The sequence below is a fragment of the Rhipicephalus microplus genome, chromosome 8, assembly GCF_043290135.1.
Source record: "Rhipicephalus microplus isolate Deutch F79 chromosome 8, USDA_Rmic, whole genome shotgun sequence".
Lineage (NCBI taxonomy): Eukaryota > Metazoa > Arthropoda > Arachnida > Ixodida > Ixodidae > Rhipicephalus > Rhipicephalus microplus.
The window spans coordinates 30,884,061-30,900,114 of NC_134707.1; the positions used below are offsets into that span (position 1 = coordinate 30,884,061).

The 16,054-nt window shown below is 46.4% G+C and overlaps 1 protein-coding gene across 2 annotated transcripts; it reads left to right on the top strand.

Moving 5' to 3' along the window:
• The first annotated feature begins 5,587 nt into the window (after positions 1 to 5,587).
• Positions 5,588 to 13,412, top strand: LOC142768909 (uncharacterized). Of its 2 annotated transcripts, none has more exons than XM_075871450.1 (2): positions 5,588 to 5,757; positions 10,001 to 13,412. In XM_075871450.1, exon 2 carries the CDS (start codon positions 10,147 to 10,149, stop codon positions 12,454 to 12,456), a length of 2,310 nt encoding a protein of 769 aa, XP_075727565.1. In that variant the 5' UTR covers positions 5,588 to 5,757; positions 10,001 to 10,146; the 3' UTR covers positions 12,457 to 13,412. The 2 variants fall into 2 exon arrangements, with proteins under 2 accessions (XP_075727565.1, XP_075727566.1); XM_075871451.1 differs by having other exon boundaries at positions 10,006 to 13,412.
• The last annotated feature ends 2,642 nt before the right edge of the window (positions 13,413 to 16,054 follow it).

The following is a 16,054-nucleotide window of genomic DNA, read 5'->3' on the forward strand; positions in this document are numbered from 1 at the left end:
TTGTGCTTGACATCACCAGAATTGACACTAGCCTGACCTTGCACCAGTGCTGATGTCACTGGGTGCGCTATGCGAAAATGAATCAGAGTTGGCAAGTCAACTAGAAAAAAACAAAAAATTTTGAAACCTACCCAAAATGGAGCCAACTTAAGCCAAGGCTGCCAAAAGCCAAACCTAGCAGTGGATAAAAGAAAACAGTGCGAACTTAGTATTTCAGTGAATAAATGAATGCAGAAGCCTTCGGGCGCCGAAAATGTTCATAAGTACGTCATTAACACTTCCGAAACTGATTCGCTGAGATTCAAGCGAAATTGTTTACTGTAGTATTTCGAGCAGAAAAAATTGCCAACAGTGCCCATGCATTCGACATGATATTTCTTGGAAAGACCAAAAATAATGACAATAAAAATGATTCTATGGCATGAGTGTGCTCAATATCGCATTTTTGGCATTGAAGCATAAGTTGTAGTCGCTGTAACAATAGTTTTTTGCCTGATGACGAAGTCAGAGCAGCTATTATTCTAGAGTCACAGTCCGTACCTATTTATACTAATAAGAAATTGCACAGTCAGTTTGTCGTAAGTCTAATTTCAGTTGTCGCCGAGTGCAGAACAACCAGGATTTCAGGCACTTTTGTTTGTTTGGCGGCGTCAGTATTAAATATGGTTTAAACTAGAGTTCAGGGAAAGGTACCTCGCAGAATGAGAGTGATGCAATTTTGTTTCCCCGAGTCCATTCCCCGTAGTTAAAAGCCATATGGTTTCAACGCGCGAAGTCTACTGAACTCACAGGATATAATGATTGATATGTGGGGTTTAACGTCCCCAAATCACCATATGATTATGAGAGACGCCGTAGCCAGAGGGCTCCGGAAATTTCGACCACCTGGGGTTCTTTAACGTGTACCAAAACCTTAGCACACGGGCCTACAACATTTCCGCCTCTGACAGGATATAAACGCGTAGGTGTTTTAATATATATTCCTAGCATTGACCATACCCTGCTTAACAACCATTTCCGTTAAAGGCTATTCTCTGTGTACTGCTTGTGCGATATTTAATTTTGTAGATCGAAACGCGCTTTAGCCGCCATATTTAAAGCCTACATACTCGAAAGCGAGTGGCTTCGACGTCACCAGATATTGATAAATTGGCTTAAACCATGCGAACAAAAAGTATCCAGCAAGTATCCATGCAGACAAGGCGTTTTGTCTGCCGCCACCGGCCGGAAAAGGTAGCTAAATAGGCTGAATCTAGTCAAACCTGGCAACCCTGAAATTATTCACTGTCTAGCATTTCATCGGTGCTACACTTGCGCATAGCCGTGTAAGTATGTAAGATACTCATATAAAGAGTCAACTTTCGTCCCCAAACTCATGTCAGGACGCCTTTTGAGATAAAGGACAATTACCTGTTAGGCTAGTTAATGAAAATGAAATAATTTTACTCAAAGAGCAGATGCTTTTCTTGTGAATAGCTGAAATTGCAATGACGCCTTGTGGAACAGGTCTGAACCTTGCGCATCTTTCTGCGTCGTTTCCGAGATCCACTTCGGCAGCACCCAGCACAAAATTAACACAAGGAATACATCAAACGCGAGTGAGGGTGCCTTTCTTAGACACCTAATTGAAGGATTAAGGTCGCGTCTAGCTTTATCAAGGTTAATAGTCTTCCTCGGGATACTTCCACGCAAAAATTTCGGTCTGTCTGGCACCTTTATGCCTGTCTGTCACACGGTTTGGCCACCCGGCCAGAGCTTAAGCACATGCTGAACGCCCAGCCATCTTGAACACAAATATTACCAATGCCTCCTAGAAAAATTATGCCTGGAACGTGAGCCGCGAACATGCCGCCCTACCCTCGGATTTTAACCTCCCCCTCCGGTACGAAGGCGAACGCCTTTGGTGGTCGCCCCCTGCGAACACAGCAGTGCTCTCACAGTTGCCTCCGAGCAGCTGTGATGTCAAGTGACAGTGGTACTATAATGTCACGTGACTGAACGGTACGGAGACGAGCATTTCCACGCGGCGGACGGTCGCTACACGCGGCAGGAGGCATGACCTCCGAGATTTTGAACTGGCAGGAAGCTCCCAATTGAAAAGAGAGCGATGTTCCAGGCATAGTTTTTCTTGGAGGCGTTGATATTACGCATATCTGAGGCGCAGTATGAATACGTAAGTATTAGGTAGTGTGTTCCTTTACTATGAAATACATACGTGATTTCCAAGGCCCTAGTGTTCGTTACAGTGTCCTCAAAATGGGACGTGGTGTACGGAAACGCCCTCTGCCGACCAAAATTTTTAAAGAAAGACTAACGTAGCGCTAACTACGCCCCTTCAGCTCTATCTCCTCTCTGCGGCAGCAGTGCCCTTGCATCCAGCAAGAAACTACAAAGACACTACCTCTCCCGGCGCTTAGGGGAGGATAACACCGGGGCCCTACGTTTCAGCTTTCGCTGGTTAACCAATTGTCCGGACCGCTTGGACGGTTATTTTTTATTTTTATTACTGATGGGTTGTCACGAGTCGTAATTAAAGAATAGCCATCCTGTAACTGCACGCCCTGTCTTCGTCCGCTTCTGTTGGCTCCCAGAATACAGGCGCCGATTTGCCTGGCACGGGATGGAAAACATTACGGACGAGAAAATGAGTATAGAAAGAGCGAGCAAGATAAAGAAGGAGAGAGGAATCCTTCGCGAAGCTTGGCCTGACTGGAATCCACCTAGCATCGTCGCGAACGTGGGCGTCATCACACCTCTGCTATCCAAGCACGTTGTAGCAAAACAACAATAGTCTTAGTAAAGTATAGTTTACATTAGAATATACGAGAGAATAGTATAACAAGGGAGCGTTAAAGAGACCACCCCGGTGAGGCCGTAGGAGAAAAGTGTTAGATAATAATAGTCGGGGAAAAGCTAAAAATAAAAAGTAAAGCGTACCACAGTCCATCTGTATTATGCACGTCCAGCTTCGGCCGCTCTTTGCTATGACGTAACAATTATGATGAACCAATGACAAACTCAGCAGCCCCGCCGTGGTGGTCTAGTGGCTAAAGTACTCGGCTGCTGACCCGCTGGTTGCGGGATCGAATCCCGGCTGCGGAGCCTGCATTTCTGATGGAGGCGGAAATGTTGTAGGTCCGTGTGCTGAGATTTGGGTGCACGTTAAAGAACCTCAGGTGGTCTAAATTTCCGGAGCCCTCCACTACGGCGTCTCTCATAATCATATCGTAGTTTTGGGACGTTAAACCCCACAAATCAATCAATGACAAATTCAGCATGGCTCTGTTCGCGACGACAGGCGATGTGACTCTGACCCGAGACCGGAAAACGTCTATTCGGTTTTCCCATGGTGTTTTCTTCGTAAAGAAGTTAGTTATTCAACTGGCGCTCGGCATCAATTTCGCTGACCGTCATTCAATGGTGGGGTTTCTGATTTCGCAGTGTTTGAAGTGCACCGAAGCGGCAGGGCTTCGTCGCGTTCCATCGTTTCGGCAGCATGAAGCGGCAACTCAACGTCTACTTCATCAGTTGGTCGGATGCACCAAGCATATCATTTGAGGGTGATGAATTTCGACTACTGTCGTCGCAGTCATTCGTGCGCAGTAAGGTGAAAGTTAAGTCTGAATTGGCGCATCTATGCTTTGTGAACTGTAAGCGTCTGTGATTTACCGCCCGCCAAAGCCGTGTCATCAGTGTTGCCACATGTGCGTGTGCGAGTGGATTGGGTGTCGCAACGTGGGACAATTGGTGATGTTCTGTGACATGCACTGTGTTGTACGACCATATGATTGATGGGAGTCATGGACAAGGCGCGAAAAAAAAAAACATTCAACAGAATTTGCTACGCGACTCAGTACGAAAGCAAACAAACCAGGTGGGGATAATGTTCTATGCATTATAAAGTGACTTGTGGTCATCCAGTGGGTGTGGGATTAATTATGGGCCACGCGTAAGTGCCTGTTATGTAAGCACTTGTCTCACGCTTAATGCATGAACGCATTGCATGAAAAATACCATGCGAGGTTCTTCATACAACGAAATGACGCCTTTTACTTTATACAGCTGCATTTATCGTGACCGGTGCAGCGATAGAGATCAGTTACAATCAGCTGCATCGATCGTGATTATTTCTGAGGTGACACAGCTAAAACGATTATTGTGCGAAAAAAAAGGAAGATCTCGTTTTTCAAGGCGTTGTACGATACTTAATGATATCTTATTAGGAAGTCTTAGTTTTGTCTAACGTATTTTTTTTTGCATTTCAACTCAATTGTGGACATGTATTACGTAGTGATAACTTGTTGATATTAAATTAAAGTCCCGTGAAAAAAAAAATACGAAGGATGCATTGCACTCCGCTGTGAAAGCAATTCACTTCCATTCACCGGAGAGAGAGAACCTTTTTGCCAGTACAGACGCACCTTCGCATAGACACATTCATAGAAGGTAGGGGCCCCTGTTCCAGCAAGACTTAGTGACGTTTCAAAAACGTTGAATATTTAAGGGCTGACGGGGTGATGGCAAACCATCGAGTACAAGCTGTCAAACCATGAATATAAAAAGTCACCTACAGCTTTTAGTCATCGCTGCTTAGTCAGCCGCGTACATCGCCTTGGCATTAACTTAACGAGAATGTATGCAACTACCCCCACTGTTAAACAAAGAGTGCGCTATGCTTTTTTATTTCGTCGAAAGAAGGCGTCAATTGAAACATGGGCGTTTACCTCAAACACGACGACAAGCACCGAAGCGCGAGAAGCACATCCGGTATTTACGGCAGCACAAAAACCGAAATTCACGAAGTAAATCTCCGATCTCTTTTCCATTCTTCGCTTTTAGTCATAGTTGCTATAGTTCAGCCGAAAGCGAAGAAACATGGTAGCAAAAGTTTCGTAAAACAACATGAAATTCACAAACGTCCTTATAAAGTTTGATTTATGCCCCTGTGTCATTTTTGGAAAGCGCAAAGCAAAGATTCTTTCATTTTAAACTTCACTTTAACTGTGGCATTCTTTGTTTTAGTACCAACATAGGTACCCCGCAGAAACGTCGCCTTCGAGAGATTTGCATTGCTTTTTCGTGAACTCCGAGATGAGTGTGGTAGGGGATGCGATTAAAAAAATAGATATAATGTTAAGCTGATGCTAAACACCGTGCCCTCACAAGTTTTTTTATCGAGCTGTGGTTTTTTTTTATCTTATTATCAATGAAGGATTTCAAGATACTGGTTGTATGTGGGAAAATTATCGCCCTTGTTTGGGAACCACTTATTTTGTAACGCGGAGGCATGGAAAATAAGACCGACGTGGCCTCGTGGGCGGAGCTTATATTCATACTTAGGTTGTAACCGACTATAATAAACTTGACGCTGACGCTGTCTACTTGTTTAACGAGAGAAAAAAGAGTGTTATGGAAGAGATAGTGCCTGTAAGGTTGTAACGATGATAAGAAAAGCGCTCCGAAGTTTATGATTTCGTAGTGGTTCAAAACTCTTGAAGGAATCACCTGCGCAAAAAAAAGTCCGTGCAGTCCGTGATTACTACTCAAGAGCTTATTTTATGCCACGTGCAGCCAACTTGCTGAGCGTAATAGTGACGTCACCAAAGACAGCTGAAAAAAGTGTCGCTAGCTCGTACGAATGGGAGAGCCTTCCCGCACGTCACTTTCGCACTGACCCGCTTCAGTTGCCGCAGCATACCCGACTCGTACCTGGCCGTCAAAGCTCAAGTCCGATCCTCTCCGGCAGCTGAGTTTACGGTAAGGCCTGCTTTCACATGTTATCGGTTCGCGGTTTAGCACGGAACACTAAATGCAATCACATGGGAGTATTCCTAAGTATAGCACCATGTGGCGCACAACGAATGTAAGAAATTTTTTTCCGAATTCCAGACGACCGTGCTTATTCTCGAAGTCACTAGAGCAGGACCCCGCCTTGGGGACTCTGCCACCAAATGACCTAATCTTGTTTTTAATGCGATGCGTATCTGTGCACATGATACGGTTTCCAAACAATTGTAATTCTTGCTGGCGTCCGCCTGCCAAAGTACATGAACGACGAGTTATACCGTAATGATTTCTTTCCCGTTTCCTGTATTGCCCCGGGTGCTATTGTGGACATTGTCGGATTCTTCCATGTTGTTAGATTCTTCCATTGATAAATGCTAATTGGCCAAGTAAGCTGCTACGACCTCCCTGTTTGGCTTAAAATGCCGCCATTACAAAATTTGACAATATGGCTGAATTAGACAGTGTCCAGAATAGCGCCCCCGGAGGCTGTGGCGTTTCGCCCTTAAAGACGAAGGAGCCGCTTCTATACTGGTGGCCATGGCACCTGCATTTCATTAAAGCCTGCATTCTATGTTTGAGGAGACGTTTGGTGTAGCGGCTGAGGTGCTCAGCTGCTGATCCGAGCGTCGCAGGTTTAATACCTTTCGCGGCGGGCGCATCTTGCGGGAGGCGGCCCTTGAAATAAGGCACAGCCGGCCATTTTTTTTTTAAACCTGAACGCACGAGCCGCCCAGTCGATAAGCGCCGCCTAATGAAGCATGGCGACTGAATGAACGAGAATACGCCCATGATCCGTTGCGGTGGTGCAGCGGCTAAGGTACTCGGATGATGACCCCAGCGTCGCGGGTTCAGTGCCGGTCGCGGCGGTCTCACCTTGCGGGAGGCGAAATGCTGTAGTGACCCGTGAAATGTGCGATGCAAGCACACGTTAAATACACCAGATACCCGGAATTTCCGGAGCCCTCCGCAAAGGCGTCTTTTATAGTGATATCGCAGTTCTGGGACATTAAACCCCGATATTATTGAGAATACTCACATCCGCCTAAGGAATAGTCATGTGTGACTGCTTCTGCCATGACTGTTCTGCAGGGAACGTACGGGACACCGAAGCGTCGGGAAACGGCGCTTATTAACTTGGTCGATGCTCGCCCGTTCCGGTTTTAAAAGAATGGCAGCTGTACATATTTGTGCTGCGAATACAATTCCAGAGTTCAAATTAGACATTTTATGTCACGTGTTGTTTAAGTTTGATGTCTTGCACACGAGCGAATCGGAATATCGCATTAACTTTGGAGAACATATGATGAATACCTTTTTTTTTTCTCGGACTTCACTCTAGCAGAATTTCTGGCGCTCGTCGTTGAAACAATGTGCATGTGATGTTCGCGTCGGGCACGCCATCTCATTAGAACACTGAAAAAATCATGAACGATTACGATAGGCATAGTTATATACAAAGAAATGCTTGCGCATTCATGTGCTACTTAGCGGAGGTGGGTGTTTGCTCAGTATTATTGCAGTGACGGAATGTTTTTGATCGTGCACCTTATTCGAAGAACACGCATGTATTTCACTTTTGATTTCACATTTTAGATAGCGCAAACCGGACACACAGGCACACGCAGCAAGTGCTCACGGTCATTTAGCTATCTACTGCAGTAATTTTGTATGCATAGCATATCTTCACCGCGCAAGCATTCTGTGCCACAGCTTAAATTTGTCCTCCCGAATGATCGTTAAGGCAGCGAAAATGAGGTGAGGTGACCTCGATAGTGCGAGCGCACCGTTTATCTTCATCACACATACAGACATCACGCATACAACCGGTAGAGCAATATTCAGCTAAGCACATGGGTCTGCCTGTTCTTTATTCTCTGCATATTAGTATGTATGCGCAACTCGCAATCAACTTATGCTTGATGTAAGCAATTCTGGATTAATATACGTTTTTCTCGTAATTAGTCAAATTTGCCCTACCTAAAACGATAGATCATCCCCAAGTTGCCCAATCAAGTTCTCTTTTGCTTTTGAAGTTTGATCACCATTGCTATCAATTGAACCCATGTTCTAAAGATAGCAGCGGCCTCACATTGTGAACCAGCAAGTCGTTGGGGCAAAGACAACAAAAAAAAAGAACGAGATAGACTACGGAGCCCGGGCTCTTGTTCATATCGATCGCGCGCATTTTGTTTTCGAGCCCCTGTCAGATGCTCCGCTCCTTTACAGCCGCCCTAATTGTTCAAGCTTCACGCGCAAGCGTTGGCCACCCAGTTAATAAGTGCCGTTTAACGAAGCATAGGGGCGAAATGAACTGTGAATGCGTGTACGGATGCGCACGGTGAACAGTTCTGCGCAGCTGTCTTCTGCTGCGATGTTCCGGATGCCAGGAACCGGTGCTTATCGACTCGGCGGTCGACTTTCGTACCTTCAGGTTTTCAAAAAATGGGGACTGTATATACATTCCTGTCCTCCTAAGCAAGTGTAAGCGTGCGAAGAGACACAAAAAAGTCATACAGAAGGAAAGGTAGCGAGGTCAGTTCAGGATGAGCGGTTTGCTACCCTACATGAGGGAACGAAAGATGGGAGATTTAAAAAGAGGAAATAGACAAGATGGCACATACGCAGCACGTGCACAAGCACTTAGTGAGTAAAGGCCAATCAGTCTGGCATAGAACGCGACATCGCAGACTTTTGCCCAGGTTCTTCTCCCTTTGGCTGACAGTCTGAAAGCGCCCCACCTCTGCCACCTCATCATCTGGTTATTTCTAAAGAAAACAAACTTTACAGTGTATGCGAATATGCTAGGGAACTGACTGTTCCCTAGCAATGATCTGCCGTTTGTCTCCAGCTTTGCGGGCTAGTGGCAGGTAGTAAATAATTTTGGAAATGCAACAGTAGGTCTTCGATCGCACCCGTCATCGACGACCTGCCTTTCCGTAATGTGGCATGGTTAACAGCGTCAAGACAGATCTAACTCGTTAAAAATGTCAGGGTGATTTGGTGCAACCTTGATTAGCGCCGGGTGTCCACGCTATTTGCCTGTTCTGGGACCGTGCCTATGCGGTTAACGTGCGGCCATTTGGTAGGAATTGCGTAAGTCGACTATGACTTTGTAAATCTCTCACTAGCTATATGATAGAACTGCACAGTCATCTTGTCTTCTAAGTGCCACAAGCCAACATCACTGCGTGCGCCATCTAGAACCTTAGGTGTGCCGATTTCAACAACCTGCTGTTTCTTTTTACTTGATTTTGTTTGTTTTATGTTCCCTGGAGCCTCCGAAATGTCAGGGCATTTATTTAAAACAAAAACTCTTTAATGCCATCTAAACATTACGTTTTGAATTCTGCATCAAATTAGTCTGGTTTTCTGGCAGCAATGCTATAAAACAACAAGCGTGATTCTTTTGTATGCGCACTAATCGCATTGATCACAAGAACTGCAGGACAGAACATGACAACGTCATTGTAGATAGCGCGCGCCTGCTCTCTCGTTTGCACAGTCACCGACTTTGTTTGGCGGTAGCTCGTCATAGGCTGACGAGAGGCAGCACCGGCATTAATCGTAAGCGAAAAAACATGGCTGAACTTGCTCGCCTTTTCACCTATTCTAAGTTTGTACAAGTAGTCTGTTAGACTACTTTTTATATTATGACTGCGTGAATGGAACCGTGTGCACCGTGGGTAACTGCTATAGCACACACAAAGGGGACACATGCACAACGCAGAGCAAATGTGTCCTTATTTATTTATCCATGCTAGTCGCTTGGTTTACCATGATGAATCTGTGCCAACTCAACCCCTATTATATCCAGCTGATTCATAGTTGTACCAGCAGGTAACTAGATCAAGAAGTGTAGTGAAGACGCGCTATGTGACATGAACTACTTGACATCAAGAACTTCTCGCGTTCGACAATATTTGTACTAGGCTACCAGAACTGGACCTGTAAAGATTAACTGACACTTGCGAGTCAAGCGGTGCTTTTCTGCGCAACAAGGAACTGGATTTCTAACTCCCCTCGTGGCAGACAAAAAATAACAGGTGATGTAATTGTTGGCTAATAAGATCCACTGAGTACTGCTACAGCACTTAACGCCATTGATACCTTTAGCTGTTCTAGTATTGTGACTTTCTTATTAAGAATTGATAGCGACGACTTAGATGGTTCATATGTTTTTCCGGAGATGTAATTGTGCATATGTTCGTTTCAGCATAGGCAAGAACTTCGAGACAAGAGGTTACTGGTCCATTCAAGTTCTTGACAGGCTGTTCAGCGTACGCTTTTGTGGGCAGAAACAACTTATATTAAGCTGAACCTATTCAGAGACGTCCCCGCCTCAGGAAGAATTCGGAGCCAATGGATAGGCCACCGAGCGACGAACATGCGCAACCGTCACAGGTTAGCGCCGTGGAAAATAGTGACATCATTGATGAGTTGCGGAGTACGGGTGGTCAAGGTGCGAATCAAGTCGAAAAAGCTGGTGAAGTTTGCCCTGACGCCTCTCGGAGGAAGGACCCACGCTTGTTTCACACAGAAGGTAAAGATCAGACAGATCCAACCCCAGAAGGCCCTGCCACGTCGTCGTCTTCTAAGCTCGGATCTGAACTAGCCAGTTGCCTTCAGGTATTGGTTGGCAAGAACATTCTTAGACATGCTTCCGAAGCAGAGCCCACCAAAGATGAGATTCCCTCTCAACGGGTTGACGATCCAGCGCAAGCAGGGTTTCATAGGAGCGTTGCTGAGCAGCACAGCACAGAGCGCAGCAATAGTGATGACAATAGCGGCACCACGCTGACCAGTGCTCAAGCAGCTGGCACGGATTCATATACGGGTGACCAGGCACTCGAGAAGACTGCCACTGCTGAATCACAGTTGGACGAAAAGCAAAGTGAAGTGCATGGCCGCTGGTCTAGTTGGAGTCAGTACATCCCTCACGAACTCGGCATGCCCGTACGGCAAAAGTCTCCACCGGAAGATGTCGGGCCGCCGTTGTCGCATACAACGGTAGCTCAAAAACTGCTTCAAATATTTCGAGAAACACAAGATACAACAAAGAATACTGTGGAGAAAAGCAGTGAAGGAAGCTCTGCAGTCATGGTACAAATTCTGCCACAATTGCGTGCGCCCGAAACCCATACTCTTCGGGAATGCGAGGAGGAACTGGCAATGTCTGCTGTCGCTACGACATCTCAGGACAGTGAAAACGTGCCATCACAAACACGCACTGGAAGCGGTACGAAACAGCTGACCGAAATAATGCAAGCAGGCGCGTCAACTCTTACAGACGGAGGGGTCAAGCCGTCGCGCTGCACTTCCGAATCCCCGGGGGATTCCGAGAGCACGACGTCGCTCTCCGCTGCGAGGACTTCGGTGGAGTGCAAGGGCGAGTCCGTCAGCTCCAGCCCAGCAGCGACCGAAGTTCACCAGCGTAAATCGCCACTACCTGACACAGTTCCCCAGGATTCCCAGGACAGGCAGCCGCAACAAAGAACAATCGTTCCCACGGATCTCCTAGCATTATCTCCCCAGATGGCTGCAATGCTACCCGACTATCACCATGGCATTTCAAAGCGATTCCACGTAGGAAAATCTCCTCTTACCCTTAATCAGCAGTCAACTTATAGGAATACTATTTCTAGCCTCATTATGCAGCCGCGAGCGTCGGCTTTCTCGGTTGTCAGGAAGGTTCTACATGAGAACAAACCTATACCGCTTGCTTTACCGCCGACGTCACCACAGAAGGTTGGCGACAAACATCCTGAGCCAACCGGGAAATCGGAACACACAGTTGGGAGGAAGCTTGACTTTTCATTGGACACATCCGCAAATAAAAATCAAGCACCTGCTTCAAGCACCGATGCCACTGACGAGGTATCTCAAGTTCAACTTCCTGCTTACAAGACGCGGTCGGATGAAATTACACGTGCAGGTGAGCCATCAGAAGCGTCCGGCGAACGCGTTTCGTCGACCCAAGATCACTTTCGGGAGTGTTTCTTCCGAGCAATCGAATTGGCTCCCGTATATGGCACGTCGGGAACGAAGCTATGGCGTCCAAAACCTTTACGCGTACCACTGATAGCACAGACGGTGACGACAAGCATTCCCATAGCTAGCGATGCGAGTAAGCCACCTGAGCTGGCGACGGAAATACTTACAAGCGCCTCCTCGCCTTTGCCAGGTACAACTTCTGCCGGCAATCGCGACAGCCCGGGCAGTAATGTGAACATGTCCTCTCTGTCTTTAAATTCTGGCGACATCAAGCACCGACCTGAAATTGAGGAGACGTCGGCAGTAAGTGAATCGGACATGCCGAAAAATACCGAAGGCAAGCGGGATGTCACTAAGGCTGAAAGCGGGGACACACTTTCAGAGAGTGTCTTGCACGACTCAAAAGCCCTTGATGGCCAGCCTGGTTGTAACGAAGCTAAACGTAGCGACGCATCTTCACAGAGTGAAATAGATGGCCAGAAAACGTCCGACAGCCGACCTGAAGGCACTGACAGTGCACGCGAGGATTGCCATCGAGCAGTTGATTCAGGGAAATCGAACAGTCCTGACGATCGACTTGAGAGTAATAACGCTTCAGCCAGTGATTTGGACGTCCCAGCAGCCGTAGACGAAGCATGTAAGGGTACGACGACTGAACCTAAAGACCTTCTTTTATAAAGTGATTTGTACGCCTCAGAAGCCGGGAACGACCAGCATAGAGGCACTGAGAATAAAATTAAGAGCATGGCTACAGTGGGTGAATCACTTGACAGTGGGATACGCGATGAGCTGATTACAAGTGCTGACGATGAACACGCCGACTCGCCGGTAAACGTTGATGTCGTTGAACGCTATGGCACACCTCAAATTAATTCGGACAACCTGGAAACGACTGACGGCGAGCGTAAAGGCTGTAAGGCAGATTGAAACACGTCTGAAGGCAAGAACTCGGAAAGCCAGAAAACTGTTAGTGGTGGCTGCTCTCCAATGGAAAGCGCTGAAAACAAAGCAGCTTGCACGTCCACTATGAAAATTGCTGGTCATTATAAACCAAAGTTATGGCAGGCTTCGTGCAACGGTTCGTGTCTTCCGACTGAAAATGCACCAGCTTATTCACAAGCAGACATGTTTGGCTCTACGAGCGATCAGGGCAGTGGCGTATCTTCGTGGGAACCTGGTAGCGACAGCTCTTTTGGCACTGACAGCGTTGCGCTCATTGTAGATTCGATATTGGACGATGAAGTTATTCCTGAAATTAACGTTTCATCGTGATCAGTTTAGCCGGGCCATGGAATCTATCGAGAGGAGGAAGACTGTGGCTGATGAACAATTTTAAGATGCGCGCTTTTATAGTTCATCTGGGCATCTGTAGTCGACATGCTGGACCACATTTTTGCTGACCCAGCCATCTCTGTTTGGAAGAAAGGCGCAGAATTTTTTATCGTGTGATGTTTTAGAGCTGTAGAGGGTGCGAGCGATTTCTTAATGACAATAAGGAATAATTTTAATAAAGCATTACCTTTGTACAAACGACCAAACGCAATACATATCGCGTATATATTTCGTGAAATGGACTATTTGCCTCGGAATGCAGAAATTTGCATGGTCTGAATAAATGCATTTTTATAATGGCAGACTTTTTTTAATCGGCTGAACGGGACACTCCTACACGAAGCCAAGTTATACGAGTTTCAAGATAAGTGTGTGCACTTTCGTATTTTATTCTTGAAATGCTACGGACATGTGGAGTCCAAGCTGAGTATAAAATGTGCTGCAGTTCATGAATTGCACAAGATAACTACACGATGTTACAGGCGCCGTGGAGAGGACTTAGGTGGAGTCCATCTGGTCATCGGTGTTATGGTTATGAATGGCGCTAGTCCCAAAAATACACGCACAGAATTGTCAACTGGAGAGTACCGTCATCGCAGTTGATTTAGTAGAGCATCTTGAAGCAACCAGTTGATTTAGTAGAGCAACCAGTGAAAGTCGTTATGACCTGTGCGCTCATCTCGAAATTGCTACACTACTGTTAAAAAAGATTTTTCTAATGCCTTCCCTAGCTTCATTGACTTAAGGTTGAATGTAAGAGCTGAATACCTTACAGGACGCCCTACCAGTGTCTGAAAATACAAAAAAAAAGAAAATTAGTGCGTTCCTCTTCCGGCGTTTATAGTCTTTCTGGCACACTCTGTAACGCGAGAGCAGTTACTCACGTGGCGTCACTGAGCATACTCTCGATTGATCCAAAGCCTCGAGGAAAAAAGAGCAGTTTTTAATTATTTCCCAAACTTTTTGAATATGCAGCCCCAACCTTTTTTTGTTGATTTCATTACTGTAGTACACGATCAGCTGATTTTACGTCACGTAGTGCATTTTGGACTGCGCAAGTAGATAAAGCAGCGTGTAAACTCAACGCTCAGTGCTTACATTGCACACGCGCTTTATTGATAAAGAAGTGGCGAGGAGCAATTATCATTTGTAGAAAGAATAGCGAAAGCCACAGAGAAACCACTCGCTCGTATTGGAAGGCGAAGTAGTCTGTGAGCCTTTGCTACAACATAAAACTGGACTATCCGTATTCGGATGTGTATGCGAAAAGTATTTTCGCTAAACAAAGACATGCTCAACCGCAATGATTAGGTCGCGATTGCACATTGTAGATCTATTTATTGTTCGTAAACAGTGGTAGGCATTGTGAACACACTTAGACGCTTGTATCAACGTGACAGCACGTGGGCTCTGCCCAGCTCAAAGGTCACCACCGCCCTCCATGTTAAGGTAATAAGCGGCGTAGCAGCTGCAAAGCTGCCCTCGAGCGCAGAGCATCAGAGAGAGCCCCCCGCGTTCACTAGAGAGAGATCATTTAGAGGGCAAGAGAGATGTCACTTGGAGACACCATGTCAGTATGTACACTGTCGTCCTTTCTGAAAGGGAATGCGCGAACGCGTCGCCTGCGCTCTGCGGTGACTATTTACAGCACCATCAACCGACAGCGAAAGGAAGCACGTTCGCTTTCAGCGTCATTTGTTGCCAAAAGACTTAATAGCGAACTATGGCCGCTAGACAAGCGCTGCTAGATTGCACTCTGTCTCGGCTCACGCACGTAGTGCGTAGTCCTCTGAAAACATATCAAACGTGCGCGATTAAGGCGCAAGCTGCAGTAATCTCCCGATATCACTCGCCGCGTGAGCGGAGAGGGAACTTAATCTAGCAGCGCTTGTCTACCGGCCATGATTCCTTATCTTGCTTGGCCATAGATGACGCCCGAAGCGAACGAGCCTTCTTCACTTGTCGGTTGATGGTGCTATGGGCAGCCGCCACAGAGTGCAGGCCACAGGTTTGCGTGCTCTCTTTTATAAAGAATGACAGTGTACAGTATAGTACATGGTTAAAGGGAACACACTAATGCACACCATCAATATTCCTGGCCCTCTAAGAGGAAGTGGATCAAGAAACAATCTTCATGCAAGTCAATAGTCTGTCAAGAGGAATCGGAACTTTTAACCACCAGTAACCTTATGCCTATCTAAGCTGTTATGATTCCGTAAGATAGCAAAATCTAAACATGCCGGCCACGCAGGCGCTCCCTTTAACAGTGGACCCGTCTGTCGGGGCATTTACACAAAATCTTCATGAGTGAGCGCTATATGGCCAATCTGCGATATCTGGCTACTGGTTGATTTGAACAACAAACGCTGCGTATAAACTTCCGTTGCCTTCTATTTGCCTTATTCTAACGAGCAGCTTGAACTGGGAAGAAAGAGCACGAAAACATTAGCGGCATCTCCTTCGAGTCGCACCGGGGTGCACTAGGGCACCGGTTTGTCCGATCATTGCAGCACCTGCACTTTAAAATACGGGAAGGCCCCGCCGCGGTGGTCTAGTGGCTAAGGTACTCGGGTGCTAACCGGCAGGTCGCGGGTTCCTATCCCGGCTGCGGCGGCTGCATTTCCTATGGAGGCGGAAATGTTGTACACCCGTGTGCTCAGATTTTGGTGCACGTTAAAGAACCCCAGGTGGTCGAAATTTCCGGAGCTCTCCACTACGGTGTCTCTCATAATCATATGGTGGTTTTGGGACGTTAGACCCCACATATCAATCAACATACGGAATTTTTTTTTTTACTCTTCTTTGAGAGTTCCGGCCTGCAACGTATATGGATTTCTTTAAAAGTATACGATAACATCATATGCGGATCATTAAACTCTCATCTGAAAATCGCATGACCCACAAGAGAGTTAACGTGCCTTTTTAAATAAAGTAGATGAAATGC